General features: G+C 48.5%; 1 protein-coding gene across 1 annotated transcript; it reads left to right on the plus strand.

The window, feature by feature from the left end:
- The first annotated feature begins 1,761 nt into the window (after positions 1 to 1,761).
- On the plus strand, positions 1,762 to 3,170 carry LOC142485994 (histone H2A type 1-like). The gene has a single exon (XM_075584656.1). The coding sequence runs from the start codon at positions 1,783 to 1,785 to the stop codon at positions 2,176 to 2,178; it is 396 nt and encodes a 131-aa protein (XP_075440771.1). The 5' UTR covers positions 1,762 to 1,782; the 3' UTR covers positions 2,179 to 3,170.
- The last annotated feature ends 15,045 nt before the right edge of the window (positions 3,171 to 18,215 follow it).

Genomic DNA, 18,215 nt, shown 5'->3' on the forward strand with positions numbered 1-18,215 from the left:
CTTGTGGGTCTTCATATTCCTAACCATTACCGGTGGTATGCGAATCTTTTTGGGTGGGAGTGCAGTCTCTTCATCGTTGCACCTGGGCCCTGAGCAGTCATCGGCATTAGCAAGTGGCTCGAAGCGGTTTGATGTTTTGATGCCTTGGTCTTTCTTGTGCTTCTGCATCTTTGTCTTTGCTACCGATGGAGGGGAAGAACCATTGGAGCTATCAGAGTTTGCTCGCCCTCTCTTCTTCACTAAAGTGTAGTCCATGTCTTCTGCAGCATCATGTATTGCAGTCTCCATAGGTGGCACATTTGCCTCTGCCATAATAAGGCGCAGACCAGAGCCACGCACCCGCACGGCGGCGGGCACACGGCACAAATCAGAGCCACACGCACGGCGGCGAGCACTCTGCACAAATCAGAGCCACGCACACGGCGGCGAGCACACGGCACAAGTCAGAGCCACGCACCCGCACGGCGGCGAGCACACAGCCCAAATCAGAGCCACGCACCCGCACGGCGGCGGGCACACGGCCCAAATCAGAGCCACACACACGCACGGCGGTGAGCACACGGCCCAAAGCACGCAACGCAGGGAGCAAGAGCACACGGCGCAGGGGGGGGCACGGCACCAAGTTCAGGGGGGGCACAGCACAGAGCGCAGGGGGGGCACAGCACAGAGCGCAGGGGGGGCACAGCACAGAGCGCAGGGGGGGCACAGCACAGAGCGCAGGGGGGGCACAGCACAGAGCGCAGGGGGGGCACAGCACAGAGCGCAGGGGGGGCACAGCACAGAGCGCAGGGGGGGGCACAGCACAGAGCGCAGGGGGGGGCACAGCACAGAGCGCAGGGGGGAGCAGAGAGCACAGGGGGGCACAGCAGAGCACAGGGGGGCACAGCACAGAGCACAGGGGGGCACAGCACAGAGCGCGGGGGGGGCACAACACAGAGCACAGGGGGGCGCAGCACAGCGCACAGGGGGGGGCACTGAGCACTGGGGGGGGCACAGAGCACGGGGGGGCACAGAGAACAGGGGGGGGCACTGCACTAAACAGGGGGGGGGGCACAGCACTAGGCAGGGGGGGGGGGGGGCAAGGCCGGGGGTCACAGCAAGTCACAGCTCTGGGCTCAGTACTGCACACAGAACTCAGCATACAGTGCAATAAAGCTATAAAGCAAAGCGATGGGCAATGACCCACGTGGCAGCGGCGGCTCTCCCCCACGTGGCAGCAGCGGCTCTCCAAACGGGCCAGTCAATACATCCCCGACTGAAACTCCGGAAAGTGGTGTCGGCGGCGGGCGCTGTGATTGGAAGTGACCCACTCGAGGAGTCATCAGCCTCTCCGGTCAGTTCAATCAATCTGAATCAATGAAATGACTGACTCAGTCCCGCACAGCACTAGGTACAGCAGCTCTATTTATGTCCTATGCAAACTAGCAGCATTCTCAATCCTCAGATTTCCTCTCTGAATCTCTCCAATATCTCTCATGATCCTAGAAAAAGCAATGACACCTAAACCCCCAGCAGCTCTATTTATAGGAGTCCTATGCAAACTAGCAGCCCCAGCATTCTGTTCTTCTATTGGCTGACTTTATCATGTGACCGTTTATGACATCATCAGTTTTCTTTCAAATTAGACGATTGGTGGTTTCAGGATTATGGAACTGATTGGCTGTTTTCAAAACTGACCAATCACAGAGGAGTTCAGCTGCTTTCTGAGTGTATAAATAAGGGCACAGGGGGCGGGGTTTGTCACTTCTCCTGTTACCCGAGCTGCTGTCTGAGTGATACACGATGTCTGGAAGAGGCAAACAAGGCGGGAAAACTCGCGCCAAGGCCAAGACGCGCTCATCTCGGGCTGGGCTGCAGTTCCCAGTCGGCCGTGTGCACAGGCTTCTTCGGAAGGGAAATTATGCTCAGCGTGTGGGGGCCGGAGCCCCGGTCTATTTGGCTGCAGTGCTGGAGTATCTGACCGCTGAGATCCTGGAGTTGGCCGGTAACGCCGCCCGGGACAATAAGAAGTCCCGCATCATCCCCCGGCACCTGCAGCTCGCTGTGCGGAACGACGAGGAGCTGAACAGGCTGCTCGGAGGGGTCACCATCGCTCAGGGGGGTGTCCTGCCCAACATCCAGGCCGTGCTACTGCCCAAGAAAACCGAGAGCCACAAACCGGCCAAGAGCAGCAAGTGAGCTTCACCCCCGAGACCAGGAGCAGAGATCCCCACATACCCAACACAAAGGCTCTTTTCAGAGCCACCCACAACATCAAAAAAGCGTTATAGTATTTCACATTTCCTGCAGGACATGTTTTTATTATATGTCTATCTCCATTCTAAGTCACTTTCATTGTTTATGATAATAGTTCTCTTCATTTGTAAAGTAATGTATAATTAAGTCCATGTATGTGGAGGTGTCAGTTCTGTCATTAGAAACAGTAATGCGTTTGATACGACACTGCAGAAAGCAAATCAATATTTAATACCATAAAGGCACCTACTGTATATATAACTTGGGGGTGAACTTTAATTACCGACATGATGATTTTAAGGAAAAAATCCCATAAAATTGATGAACTGATTAAAGTGCATTTAGTTTGCTGGAACCATAACTATAAAGCTTAACAAAAAAAACTGTTTCTAGTTCATCGCTTAATAAATTAAAACAAAGTAGTGTAGCATGGCTAATACACTATAAAGTAGTGTTTGTTTCTGTTTGTGATTATACAAAAGGCGCAACGTGTTGGTATTAGGAGTCTGTGCTTGAAACAATTTACCACACGGTGGCGCTGTTGGATTAGAAATCGGTATCTTCATTACTTGGCTTGTAAAGGCTAAAACCTGTTTTTATATCGGACACAAATTCGCAAGCCATGAAGGTGTATTATACTGAAAATGTATATAATGTATCATTAAAGACAAGTGAGTAACATTGATGCAAGAACAATTAAAAAAAAAATATTCAACCAACGTTGTTTACAGATTGCCCTCGAACATGCAAAATCAAGTCATATTATAATTAATGTTGACATGTTAGAAAATAAAATAGCATAATGGTATAGAAAGATTCAATAACCAAAAGGCAGAACACATAATTACAGCATCTGGTCTTCGAAATATACAGCACAAGTTTTTTGGAGGTACAATTTATCAAATTAATTCCTTTATGAGCAAGAACAATAATTAGAATTTATTTTTGTACCACTAATATACTCTGTGCTATAAACTAAAAATTAAAGAACCTGTCCCTTGTGTCATTTTTTTTTTTTAATCTGAGGAACAGCAATGTCATGTACGGTCCATCTGTGAGCATGTGGCCCATATACTCTCTGTCACGGACCACACACAAATGAGCATGTGATATGCAACCAGGGTTAATACACACGGCTACTCTAGCCAACTCACCTTTCTCCTGCACAAGGTACTTTCAATATGTTTATATTAACCCATTACTCAATTGCAATCCCATCTATGTGCGTACATCACTGGATAATTTAGGCAAAATATGTAATTATTTACCAGAGTCTCAGGGACCTGTTTATTATAGAAAAAAAAAATTGTGCACTTAACACACAATCAGTTATAGCTAAATGTGGCAGCAATGAAAATACTCTGTACAAAGCGTGCACCAGTTTATTCTGAGCCCCAACACATTACTTATTAAATGTTTTAATACCCCCGTCCATGGTCAGTCCGGAGTCCCTGGGCTCTGTTCCCTGTATGGGAGCTGGCGGCACTCACAAGCCAATCGGATCTGGACTCAATGACCGGTTTGGCAGCGTGCTGCCACATGCCGTCTAAGCTCTGATCTGACAGCAAGGTATTGCGGAACTGCCGACTGTGCTCTGGCTCCTTGGCCCTAGTCATACTGGCAGGGATAGGGTTGTCAGTTTGGTCAGGTTACACCCAGCTTACTTTACTGGTCTCCTCCAGGACATCCAAGGGATGAACTCCAATGTCCGGAGAGTGATGGTTTCATTCTTGGGACCCTGAACAAACATAGTGTCAGAGGTGGCAAGGTCTCAAGTCTGACAGCAGGTCACAGCCACAATGGGAAATAAATTTGGCAAAGAGCCAAGGATAGCGTTGCACCACGAGCAGGAACAGATGAAGAGGGTGTGGTAAAAACATAGTTATTGGCAACCAGAGAAACACACTAACATGTTTCGCTCCCACAATAGGGCACACTCGACGGACACACTCTATCCCTATTAGTGGCACATAAAATTGCCATAATCAGTTCCCAACAACATGTTGGTGTTATGGCCTGGGAGGTCTCTGCCATTACGGATGCTCTGGGCCATGCCCTAATCGATGAAAACACGGGCCACCTGCAGGGACTTAGGGGCACCATCGGACAGGTGGCAGATGCTCTGGCCCAAACATATCAGGTTGGACAAGAGTGATGACCGTGCCAGGGTCCAAATGGCTGGCCACCATCATAGTGCTGATGGTATAAGGGCACAAATATTTCAACCGCACAATGATCTGCTCTAGCCCAATGGTGGCTCCTCTTTGTGTTGCAGCACAGGCAGCAATCTCGGCAGCCTCGGAGACTGGGACCTGGGTTGCCTGGGTGATATGGTGGGTCACCTGCTATTGCTCGAGCATGGGAATGTGACTTACCCTGGCGTTTATATGAGGAGCTGCGTTGTGGGTCCCATCGCAGGTTGATCGGTTCAAAGTGCAGTGGGGCAAACCACCCTCAGGTGGCACGCCCTGTTGAAACCAAAGCATTGCCACTTATGGGTAAACTTGGTGGTCGGGTTCTGGAACTAGGGGGCACTGGGCAGCTCCACAAAGATGCATCGGACCTTGGGGTTTCTGTATGCCGAGGAGGTTGGTGGCCAGGAACTGGAACACTCGGTTGTAGTTGTTGCCAGAATAGGAGTCGAGCCCCCATGAACTCATCCGTAATCTTGGCAGTTTGCTGAGCCATTGATGGTTTGCCATCCATAATGCATTCACTCACCTCCGGGAAATGTTTGAGTACAAATTGCTCCTTCACGATTAAGATAAGGAATACATTGAAGGTACTCACTGAACACACAGTTACTCACCTCTTTGCATGATGGGCTGACCGGGCCACAGAGTCAGTGTGCAAATCCATGGACCCCTTGTGCATGGGATGAAACTGGGTCCAGTAAGTCTCGGGCGTGATCTCATACTGAGACCAGAGCAGTGCTTTTACCACCTGGTAGTCACCAGCATCCTCCCAAACCATTGCTTGATAGGCTTCCATATCTTTCCCACGCAGCTTGGGGAAGAAGCCTGTCACGGGAGACCAGATTTTTTAACACACTTCGCCAACTGGGGTCTGAGGGAGAAGAATCTAGCCTCAACTAGGTGCAGGGGACTGCTTCAGTAGATTTGCCCTGTACAGCTCCTTCTCAGTGCTATTGTCCCAATAGCACTATTTAAAATCCCGCCAGTCGCCTGTCCGATCAGCTTCAAAACTTGTCTGGTACTCTGATTGGCTTCTCCCCTTACATAGCTCTCGGGCTCCTATACTTTTCATGGAGCAGGGGCAACCAGCCAATCGGAGGACGATGTCTTGTCCGGCTGTACAAATCAGAGGACGGGGCCGGCTTAGTCATTCTTGACCGCCCCTCGAGTAGGGAGGGTCTAGCGAGGGGGAAATTTGAAATAGCCAATGGAAATTGTGCCTATGGGACTCAGACCCGGCAACGGTTGAACTAGCCAGCCCCATACATCCCGCTGGGTAGGCACCTCAGCCTCTCATGTGAAAAAAGTCTTTGCACCAATGAGAACCAGTTTCCCGGACCTGATTACCATCCCTTTCCTGCTCACCATTGTCCTCATACTCACATCGACCCCACCTTCTTGTCACAAAGCAGCTTTTCTCCGAAATGCTAGCAAAACAAAAGGCAGTGCTGGCTGCCTTACTAAATGTATGGGGAACATACTACTACAGGGCACAAAAGTGCCTTTTTTTTACCGATACAATCCCTGTTCCCAATTCCTACTGTTTTCCCCCTTCTAGAGATTACACAGTGATTAGCTCTTTTCTGGAAGAGGTTACACAAAATACATTATACACAGGCCAAACGAGCCTCACCGAGGTGGCTATTACACACAGTTTTGGGGTATCCAGCCGGGCTTCATCTTTATTATGTGAGGTTGGCTACCCCATACCATCAAATATCCCTTTTTAAGATGAAGGCTCTGGGAAAGCTACCCCATCAGGTGTCTCTCCAAGGCTGAAGAACCTGGAAGTCCGTTTGTCGGGGCTGGGATCGTCGTGCTGGGAATGACTATTGGCGTTGCTGTGCTCATTGCACTTTTTTGTGTTGAATGGTAAAATTAAACTCCTGGAGGTCACACCAACTTCCCATTTTCACCTTACACCCGCTGCAACAAGCTAAGAGGGTTGCGATCAGTGATCACAGTGAAAGGCTTCCCGTAAACATGACCTATAACTTCTTGAGAACCCACACATTGTTGAGACACTCTTTCTCGATTGTGGCATAGGTGACCTCCCAAGGCAACAGCTTGCAGCTTAGGTAGGTGAACGTATCCTCGCTGCAATCCTCACCTACCTGGCTTAGCACAGCACTGATGCCATAAGTTGAAGCATTGGTTTGCACCAAGAATCGCTTGATGTAATCGAGGACCACCAGGATCAGAGCACTGGCTTGAGCATCTTTGAAAGCCTTTAACGCTGCCCACACTCAGGAGACCAGGCAACTAGCACCAACAGCATCTTCTTTGTTAAATCAGTCATGGCTTGAGCCAGGGCACTATACTGGGGCAAAAACATTCTATAGTAGCCGGTAGTACTTATAAAAGTGATTACCTGCTTTATAGTGTGGGGGACTGGCCAGTCCACTATTGACACAACTTTCATGGGCTCAGGCTTGAGATGTCCCCGGCCTACCCGGTAGCTGCGGTACAATACCCCCTCCATGCCGACTTATTTATTTATTTATTTATTTATTTATAAAATATTTTACCAGGAAGTAATACATTGAGAGTTACCTCTCGTTTTCAAGTATGTCCTGGGCACAGAGTAAAACAAAATAATACATGGTTACAAATACATTTACATAAATGAACAAGGTATACATTATATACAAGACATTGCATGCACAGTTAAAGAAAATATATATTATGAGCGTATGAAACAGTTACAGACCAGATTAAAGTGTGAGACAGCCTTAGATTTGAAAGAACTTAAGCTGGTGGTGGATATGAGAGTCTCTGGTAGGTTGTTCCAGTTTTGGGGTGCACGGAAGGAGAAGGAGGAACGTCCGGATACTTTGTTGAGTTTTGGGACCATGAATAGTCTTTTGGAGTCTGATCTCAGGTGATAGGTACTGCATGTGGTAGGGGTGAGGAGCTTGTTCAGGTAGCTGGGTAGCTTGCCCACAAAGCAGGTAGCTTGGCACTTGGATAGCTTTAGTGTCAGGCCAGCCTCCCTGATCCTATCTAGGACTGCTGCTACATTAACCAGATGAGTGTACCAGTTATTAAAACAAATGGCTAAGTCGTCCAGATAAGCCCTAACATAGCCCTTAATCCATTCCAGCAACCGGTTGACAAGGCGCTAGAGCGTGGCCAGCGTTTTCTTCATCACAAATGACATGACCAAAAATTCTTACAAGCCAAGGATGATGAAAGCCGACCTTTCCTACGCCTGCTGGGTCAATGGAATCTGTACAGATTCATGGTGGCCAGATACCTGGCCCCGATGAGCTCATCTAAGAGCTCATCCATGTGGGACAAAGGATAGGCATTTGCCACGGTCTGAGTATTAAGCTGACGTTATTTTACACAGAACCAAGTGGTCCCACCCTCCTTGGCACCACGAATACCGGTGAAGCCCAAGGACACTGAGCACGATAAATTACCCCTAATGCCATCATCTCCTCAACCTCCCCCTTAATGCTCCACTTTACCTCCGCAGAGATCCATTACGCTTCTTGAGGAGTGGCCAATGATCCCCGGTGTTGACCGGGTGATCGGTTAGATGGGTAATGCCCTGATTATCTGTAAACATGACCTGGTACTGCTCTAGCATCTCTCGCACCAGCTTGGGAACCGCGAGTTGGGGACCCATTTCCACCTGCTCCACTAAGCCTCCCTGCCGGGTTTCTCCCATGAGATCGGGCAGATCCTGGCTTGCCGGATTCCCCAGCAGCGGGCTACAAATAGCAAACACCTCCGGCCCGCTCTTGTGATACTCCTTTAGCATATTGATATGGTATGTTCTGTGCCTACCTGCCTCTGGATCCTGGTTTACCACATAATTACACTCATGCACCCGCCGGTGAACCGTATACGGGCCCGCCCAGGCGGCAAGTAGCTTGTTCTGCCAAGTGGGCTTCAGAACAAGCACCTGCTGCCCTGGGATTAATTCTCTACTACGGAAACTCCTATCATACCAGCGCTATTGCCTGATCTGAGCTGCCTCAAGTTTAGCCTGTGCCAACCCCATGTGTTCCTCTATCTGGTCCCTGTGCCCCACCACGTAATGTAGCACCAAAGCATCAGTATCTCCCCCTCCCAGCCCTTATGAAACAGATTGAGTGGTCCACGGACATGGCACCCATAGAGGAGCTTGAAGGGGGAACGGATGGTAAACTCCTTTGGCACCTCTAGATACGCGAATAGCAGGTGATGTAAGTGAGCTTGTCAGTCTCACCCTTTTAGCTTCCACAAATGCTTGCAACATTGACATTAAGGTCCCATAATCCATTCGTTTGGGGATGGTAGGGGGTTGTACAGAGAGATTTGACCTCGCACATTGCCAAGAGACATTGGAGCAGTTCGGACATGCACTGTGCCCCCGGATCAGCCAGGATCTCACTTGGGAAACCTACCCTAGTGAATATCTCAATCAAAGACTCTGCCAATTGACGGGCTTCAATCAAGGACAGAGCAACTGGGATCATGTGCGGATCCACTATATTTACAGCTAGGCGCTGGAAGGACTCACCGATCACTGGTAGCGCTCTCAGGGGAGCCTTTGTGTGGTCACTCGACTTGCCCACTAGGTGGCAGGGATTACAGTTATGGCAGAACACCAATACCTCCTGTCATGACGCCGGTGAGTAGAAAGTCTTTAGTAGCCGGGCTCTAGTATGAGTGACTATCTGATGCCCCTACCAGCAGGATCACATGGGATATCTGCATCAACTGTGCCCTATACTCATGAGTAACAACTATCTGTCGCCTTAATGTCCCTGATCTGACCAGAGCACTCTTGGATTCCTGTTATGAGACACTGTGGTGCCAAAGGAACCGATGGGACACACCCTTGGAGTCAGACTCGGTCGCCCGAAGTATCATGCCCTCCAGTTTGGGGTCCGATCACACAATGTCCATGAACTCCTAGCTCAGTTCTGGTAGGTTGGCCCTGTCAAACAGTCAGAGGAAATGTTGGGACAGGGTTCGGGACAAATGTCTGGCTTGTTCTGGCTTACCTGCTTGGTGTCCACCGGGACTTCAGCTCTCTTTGGCTCCAAAAGCTGGGGAGAGATAATTGGGGTGGTGTGCGGCAATGCCAAAGGCACTTCCACCTGGGCAACTTCCTGACTTTTGCTCGGGGTGACCGCAGCCACTGGTGCATTTTCTTCAGAGTAGGAGCAAATAAAGTGCCCCAAGTCATTGCCCAGCAGGATGTTGGTGTCCAAGCCGGGTTACACTGTGACATCCCAGACTCCTCTACTAGTGCCCTGATCAAGTAACACCCGGGCAACTTGCAATAACTTGGGGGCTCTGTCCAGCATTCTCACCGGCATCCCCGTGCCTTGGAGAAGTTTCTCTGGGCTGACCATATCAGGTTGCACCAGATTACCGTAACACCAGTGTCCATCAGGCAGGCCACCCGGAGATGGCCTATGGTAACCAGGCACAAATATTGTTGGCGGACATCATTCCAGCCCGATGGCTGCGATTCCATGTCCCTCCTGATCCACTTCTGCATCGTTGACTGCTGCTGCTAGGTCTGCTGCTGCACATTCTGCACGGCCTCCACTTGCTATGCTTTTGGGGCCAATCTCACGTAGGGGATTCGTCTCGCTGCTTGTGAGCATTGCCCCATATTGGGGTTACTGGAGCAGGGTGGGTTGGGGCAGTCCACCCGCAGATGGCCTAGCCAATTGCACTGGTAGCACCGGCGCTCATGGGCAAACTCTACAGGCTTTAGCTGCAGCACCTCCGGCACTCCACTTGTTCCATCCCAGCTTAGTGGCCTTGGGAGGGTCAGCTACGTTAGGTGGTGTTGTCGCTGACACTGGATCGGGGGTCAGGACCCACTTCTCCAACTGTGGCCGCATGGTCACAAAATCATCTGCCATCATGGCGGTCGTCTAGTGCATTCTCGGCTTATGCTCTATGACCCACTCCCGCAACTCCGGTACACATTTGGGCAAAAACTGTTCACGGATGACGATGTCCATCCTGTCTAGGAGCGAGGTGACTCTGCATCTGGCTACCCACCGAGGGCTGTGAAGATCTAGCCAGGAGTTGAACTCCATGTAGGTGCCCCGCCTCCTTTGTCCAGAGCCCTGAACTGGGCACAATAGAACTCCGGTGAGAGGTGCACTGGACTATGCTCATTATGTTTGGAACTATCGGTCCTGCGGTCTTGAAATCACGAACTACTCAGAAATGAAAGTCCCGCAAGAGATTCAGAACTGGGCCAAGTGATGTCCATTACTATCCACAAGATAAAAAGCCTTTCACAGGAGACCAGAACCTTTACACACATCCCCCGGGATCACACAGTGATTAGCTCTTTTCTGGAAGAAGTTACCACTCAATACATTATAAACAGGCCAAATGAGTCTCACAGAGGCAGCCATTACACACAGTTTTGGGGCAGCGAGCCGAGCTTCCCCTTTATTATGTGAGGCTGTGATAGGATGAGGCGGAGGAGAGGATAGTTGGTGATGGACTGATTATGGTTTGTGAGGGTGGGATGAACAGTGGTAGTTCATCAAGGGTTAGTGGTAATTTTAGTGGGGATAATTAATGGAGGTGTCAGTTAATAATGGAGCAATCTATGTAGGGTTTTACAGGTACAGTTAATGGGAGAATCATTTTTTTTTTCAAATAATTTTATTAGGCATTTAGATATGTATGCAGGTACAACAAGCGATAAAGCCTAACATTTTTAAATCGACATTTTTTTTGGGGGGAAACAGATTGACAACCTCAGTTGTCAGTAAAGAGGGGGGAGTGCCTTCAGAGAGGGAAGGCAGGGGGGGGGGACTGGAAGGGTGAGTGGGGGGAGAGAGGGTCGGAGGGGGTTGGGAGTCCCATCTGGCTGTTGGGGATGTGGTCTCGCAGGTAGTTTTAGTTCACTTCTGGGGAGGGGGTAGACCTCTGTGTCATTTGAGCTGGTTGTCTGACCCTATTGCAGGAAATCCACGGTTCCCAGATGTCCTCGTAGGCGGGGAGTTTTTGTCTCACGATAGCGGTGAGCCTTTCCATGATCATCACCTCGCCGACTCTTTTTTTGATCGTTCCCAGTGCCGGCGTGGTTGTTTTCCTCCAGGAGGCCGCAATACAGCATCTTGCAGTGGTAATAATGAAGGATATTCATTTCCTGGTTGGCCGGACTATGTCAGTCATTGGTGTGGACAACAGGTAGGTCAGTGGTTCGATAGGTAATTCCAGGTCAGTGACCACTTTTATCAAAATTTGGACCTTAGCCCAGTACTTCACAATTTCTGGACAGGTCCACCAGATGTGGGCCATGTCCCCTCTATGACCACAGCCTCTCCAACATAGGTCTGATGCCAGAGGGTAGATCTGGTTTAATCGTGCTGGGGAAAGATACCAGCCAAACATAATTTTATAAATGTTTTCCTTTATTGTAGTGCATAGGGAGGTCTCTGAGGCTGCCTGCCAGATTTCTTCCCAAGTCTCTCTGTATATATTTATATTCAGGTCTGCTGCCCATTTGAGCATATAATCATGCTCTTTGTGGGTCGAGGAGCGCTCTAGAGCACCATAAATGTCCGAGATTAGACCTTTCTGGTGGGTCTTTGTCTCGCAAAGTTGTTCAAACGTCGTGAGAGTGGGGTATTCTGGGAGAGGGCATGTTGTTCTAATAAAGTTTCTGATTTGGAGGTATTTAAATGTGTCCAATTCTCTAATTTTATATTTGGTCCTCAATTCTTGGTAGCTCAGAAGCCTCCCTAGGCTCAGTAGGTCCGCAATCGCCTCTATATCCCATGTGTTGAATTGATCGAACAGTTTGGATCCACATCCCGGGGGGAACTTCGGATTGTTAAAGATGGGGGTCAATTGGGAACTTTTGGTGGTAAGGCCATATTTGTATTTACATCTTATCCAGACGTCCCACGTGAAATGTGAGGCCTGTAGTTTAAGATTGTGTGTATGCCCCTCTCCTCTGTCCAGGCTCCAGAGGCAGGCTTGCAGAGAAGGCATTTTGGCACATCGAGTCTCTATCTCTACCCAACTACAATGGGTCGGGTCCGAGTTCCACATTACTACCTGCTTGAGCTGTGCAGCTAAGTAATATCTGTGTAGGTCTGGTACTCCCAGTCCTCCCCTAGATCTTGCTGCCAGCAGGACCGATCTGGCGACTCTGGGTCTCTTGCCCTGCCAAATGAAGTGGAACAATATGTTCTGAATATGTTTTAGATCAGCGCCCGGAACGTGGGTCGGGAGTGTTTGGAAAAGGTATAACATTCTTGGGAGTATATTCATCTTAGTAGATATCATTCTACCGAACCACGATATCTGGTAACCTTCCCACTGATCTAGATCCTTTTTGATCTTGTCCCATAACTTTGGGTAGTTATCCCAGTATAAATCCCGGTAGTGCCTTGACACATTAATTCCCAGATATTTAATGTATGAAGGGCACCATCTGTAGTTAAAGTTAGTTTTGAGGAGTTTGACTTCGGGATCTGGGAGACTAAGATTTGGAGCCTCTGATTTGTCGCTGTTTATTTTGTATCCTGATACTTTACCAAACTCCGTCAGTTCCTTCTGAAGGTTAGGGAGGGAAGTTAGGGGTTTAGTCAAAGTAAGAATGATGTCATCAGCGAATAGGGAAATTTTGTATTGCGCTTTATCGATAGGGATTCCCTGGATGTTCGGGTTTTGTCTTATTTTAGACGCCAGTGGTTCAATCGTGAGGGCGAAGAGGAGGGGGGATAGGGGGCATCCTTGTTGGGTACCATTTTTGATTTGGAATCGTTCAAGGCCTCCGCCCGAGAGTCGTACTGAGGCAGAAGGGTTCTGATAAAGTGCTTGAACACCCTTTAAGAACGAGTCTCCGAAACCAAATTTTATCAGAGTTTGGTCTAGAAATAGCCAGTGAATCCTGTCAAATGCCTTCTCTGCGTCTAGGCTTAATAGCTTCGCCTTTGAGCCTGAAAGGTGGGCATGGTCTACTAAATTAATTATTTTACGTGTATTGTCTGAGGCCTGTCGGCCCAGGACAAACCCGACCTGGTCCTTGTGTATTAGTCTCGGGAGGATAGGGTTAAGTCTGTTCGCCAAAATTTTACTATATAGTTTAAGGTCGTTGTTCAACAATGAGATTGGTCTGTAACTGCCACATTGGGTGGGGTCCTTCCCTTCTTTAAGTATTATCGCCAGATTTGCGGACGACATTGTGGATGGGATAGGACTCCCTTCTAAGAATGAGTTGAACAAGCTTAATAGGTGTTTGGACAAGATGGGGAAACATTTCTTGTAGTATGCATTTGTGAAACCATCAGGGCCCGGCGCCTTGGAGATCTTTGAGGCCCTAACGGCCACTTCTAATTCGTCCAGCGTAATTTTTGCATTTAGATAAGTATTTTCTTCCTCTGTTAGTGATGGAAGATTGCAATCGGATAAGTAATCAGCGGCTAATACCGAGTTCGTTATACTAGAATTAGCAGAGTGGGTCCTTAAGTTATATCATTTGGTGTAGAATTTGGTGAATTCCTCTGCTATTTTTTTTTCGTTGTATTGGAGTTCACCAGAGTTATTCCTGATCGCCGTTATTTGTGACTTTTTCTGTATTCCTCGTAACTTACTAGCGAGAAGTCTATCGGCCTTGTTCCCTTTATTATAGTACCTCTGACCCGTCCATCTAAGAGCATTTTCTACATTTTCCAATTGGGTTATTCTTAAATCGTTTCGAGCAGTTGTCAATTGTTTGTAAATTCTCCGGGAGGGGTTATTTTTATGCTGCTGCTCTAAATTGATTATTTTGTCTGTAAGCTCTTTAGTTAATTTGAGTTTAGTTTTTTTCCGGTGGGAGGCAATCGAGATAAGATTTCCTCGGATTGTCGCCTTATGGGCTTCCCACAGGCTTGCTGGTGAAGATACAGAGCCTTTGTTTATTCTAAAGTATTCCCTGAGGGATTTTTTGAGTTCCAGCACTGTCCCGGAGTGGTTCAGTAGGGAATCGTTTAGTTTTCAGCTATATGAGATAATTTTCCCAAATGGAATGGATAGGGTCATGGTGATAGGGGCATGATCTGACCACGTAATTGGGCCGATGTCTGAGTCTGTGGTGGCCTCTAGGATGTTCTTGGTAGCAAGAAAGTAGTCAATACGGGAATAAGACTGGTGAGGAGCCGAGTAAAAGGTATAATCCCTTTGCCCCTGATGTTGTGTTCTCCAAATGTCCACCAGAGAAAAGTCCCCAACAATGTCCTTGAATTTTTTCCCCAGTCTTTGTGACTGAGTGGAGTGTTGTCGTCCTGGGTGGCTCGATTTGTCTTCTTTTGGGTTGAGAGCCATATTAAGATCACCTGCAATAAGTAGCGAGGATAGGTACTGTGGGTCAATTTCTTCCAGAACCTTCTTCAGAAATTCTGTCTGGTTCTCGTTCGGGGCATATAGGTTAAAAAGGGCGATTGTTGTGCCTGAAAGTGAGCCGTAGACCACAATAAATCTCCCCTCTGGATCTGCCTGAATTTTTGTTAAATTAAATGGGGTGCCCTGACGGATCAGAATGGCAACCCCTCTGCGTTTGCTGCTGAATGATGAGAAATAGCTCAATGGGTAACGCGTGTTGAAATATTTTAGGCGGTTCTTGAGACGTGAAGTGCATCTCCTGGAGGAAAACAACATCTCCCCCTGTATTCTTTATCTCCTGGAGGGCCAGGTGTCACTTTCTATTGTTGTGTAGGCCCTTCACATTTAGGGAGACAATTTTTAGTGCTTTTGGGTGAGACATAATGACCTCCCAGAGGGTACCGCGTGTGTTGTCCTTGGACTAGTGCTGGAGAGAAACAGCCAAAATGGGCAGAGGGAGAGGGTTGGGTAAGGGGCCGCTGGGACAGTAACAGCGGCTAGGAAAAGAAAGGAAAGTCGACCCTAATGGGGTCTAAAAGGTGTTGAACTGGTCTTTAGTAAAGGACCGGTTAGTGGGGTTTAAGACCCTTGGGGGCGGGTCCGAAAACGGTCTCCAGTGACGGCGGGCTGGGTGGAGAGCCTTTAGACTCTATGGTTTCATCCGAAATTACTTACACCGGGGAGGCCTGGTAGATGAGATTTCTGGACAGCTAGGCCTTAGCCTTATCTTCCGATGTGTGGGCGGAATTGGGAGAAGGAGGGGAAGGTGGGTAGGGGAGGGGGAGGGTTGGGGGTGAGAGCGGCATGGGAGAATAATTTTAATAAGGACAGTCATGTGTTAGTATTTGCGAGAGGAGTTGTAAATTTTGAGAGCACTGGGAAGGGGACAATCAGAATTTGGAAGCATTGTGGGTGGGAACAATGAATTAGGAAATCACTGGGGAACAATGGATTATGAATACTTTGAAAGGGAACAATCTGATTATGAAACAAAGGGGAAGGGGCCAATCTCCTCACTACAATAGATTAGGAATAATAGAGGGACACTACATTGCTTAGTACTTGAAACCAAGCATTAGGAATGCCATGGAAGTAGAGGCGGGAAACAATACAGAGTGGGACCACTGGGGAAGGGAGCAACCCACAAACTATTACAACAAGAATTAGGTAAATCTTGAAACACTTGAGAAGTGGACAATCAAAACAAGGCACTGAGGGAGGGAACAATGTGTTTTGAGCATTGGGCGAGCAAGAATGAGAACAATATATGAAACAGGTCACGCCGGATAGTAAGGAGGGGAGCATAGTTCTCGTTACATATTGCTTACTAACAATAGTTGCCACAGCAGACCAGGACTCTTTCACTGGATCACGTGCCAGACAGGACACAGCGATCAAATAAAGAGGTGTTTATTTCAGCAGTAGCCATCAGACACAGCACAGAATCTCCTAACAGAGCTATACTCGCACCAACCAGGGAATACAGGGGGAATCCTAGCAGTCCTAGGTGCCCAGTGCCACAGAAATGGCTTACCCGGAGCAGCTTCCACTCTTGTAGAGGATCAGGAATTCCGGCAGTGCTGAAAACAAGTTGCAAGCAGGCAAGTTTAAATCTTCTGCTTCAGAAAAGCACACAGCCTTGTCTTGGGTGTCTCTGGCATGACATCAGAGAATACCATTTAGTCCATCTCCATGCCAGTCCAGAAATGATCTGTGGAATTGATATCTGCCACCCCGTTTCTAGATTCCTGTCTCCATAGCAAATCATGGAGATAGGGTGGTGACCCATCAGAGTGCCTGATGTGTGTGGACACAATCACAGTTCCCCAGGCCTCAGTACACACCCCTGGGACCAGGCTTAACCTGTATTATTCTGGACCCCGTCCCTCCCACCTACCTGTCCTTTCCTGGGGCTCATCTGGTCACCAGACCCTAGAGCTGCCCCATTTTAATGTGCCGTGCAACCCCTTCCATACCCTGTAACTGTAAATCTTTACTCTCGTGTTGTAAACTGTACCAAAGTATACACTGTGTGTGCATATATAAAGCATAGCCAAGGTCTCTGTACATTGGGTGAGAATCCCACTGAGCAGCCCACATGTCCGGAGAACTGCAATTGCTTGGAATGGAGGGGGAGGAGAGGGGCAGGAACAAAGGGAGAGTGGCTGGGGAAGAGATCGGGCTGACGGGAAAACACCCTAAAAGTGCAGCACTCCGCTGTATCCCGAGATATCGCCGATGCTCATGGGAGATATTCCTGATGGCTGGGAAGCCGCTGCCAGGCTCCCACTGACAGGCGCCGCTCCCACTGACAGGCGCTGCTCCCACTGACAGGCGCTGCTCCCACAGGGACCTTCATATTTCTCCAAAAGCCCTTTAACTTTCACCCACCCCGCGCCCAGCCGTGATTGGCCAATGCAGATGTGACCTCACGTCCTGTCTCCCATGCAGTATCCACACATGATGGTCGCGGCTCCATCTGCAGCGACTTCCTATAGCAGCGGGGACTCTATGTAAGGGGAACCCAGCAGCGCTCAGGGTCAGTGTGATCCCAGCGTGCAGGGAACTAAGCGGTGCGCCCCAAGGCTGCGCCAGAGACACCTTCACACGTCGCTGGGAGCTTCATCCAGCGGGAGATGTGAAACCGGTTCCGTGCTGCGGGACAGAGTCTCAGAAAGCAAACAGGTTTGAAAGCGCTGCAGTCTCAAACCCCACAGGAGTGGGAGCAAACCCTGGGGAGCCTTGGAAGTGGCGCCTGGCACCTAGAATTCCCCTGTATTCCCTGTTTTGGGGAGTGTAAGGGGTTTGTGAGTTTGTGCTGGGCTGGATACAGCCAGAATAAATTCTCTTTATTGAAACGCTTTGTCCGTTCTGGTGCCTTGATCCCGGGGTTACGTTCTGGTCTCCGGGATAATCTTTGAGATAAAGTGTGACTGAAATAAAAAAAACAAAGGATCATTGAATTAATTGAACAGATTGATTTAGTAACATTGTTCACAAAAGTAAGGAAGACCCCAAGTGTTTCATGTTAATGTGAGTTACACACGTGTGTGTGTTTTGCTGCCTTTATTTTGGTGCTGCTGTGTTTCCCCTGTATAGATGGTGTGGGAAATGTGGCATCTTTGGCAGTTTCAGCCCCCACATCAGTCACATATTTGTGCGATTTAAGAAGTGATGCTAGAGTCCTGTTGATTTTCAACTTAATTCACTAATTATATTAAAGGGAATCCGCAAAACGAATTTAAACACAAATATCTGGAGGTGAAACCTTTGATTCAGATCATTGTGAAAAATCCAGTTCTCCAGAATCCAGATCATTTCCAAAACAATACTGCCACCGTGTGGTCTTTGTTTGAATGACAGATAGTAAAGCTTTGGCGCCTTTTTACCGTCTCTGTATAATTGTTCCGAGATCCCCAAACCGAGTGTTAT

This window comes from Ascaphus truei, unplaced genomic scaffold (genome assembly GCF_040206685.1).
Source record: "Ascaphus truei isolate aAscTru1 unplaced genomic scaffold, aAscTru1.hap1 HAP1_SCAFFOLD_702, whole genome shotgun sequence".
NCBI classification, from domain to species: Eukaryota; Metazoa; Chordata; class Amphibia; order Anura; family Ascaphidae; genus Ascaphus; species Ascaphus truei.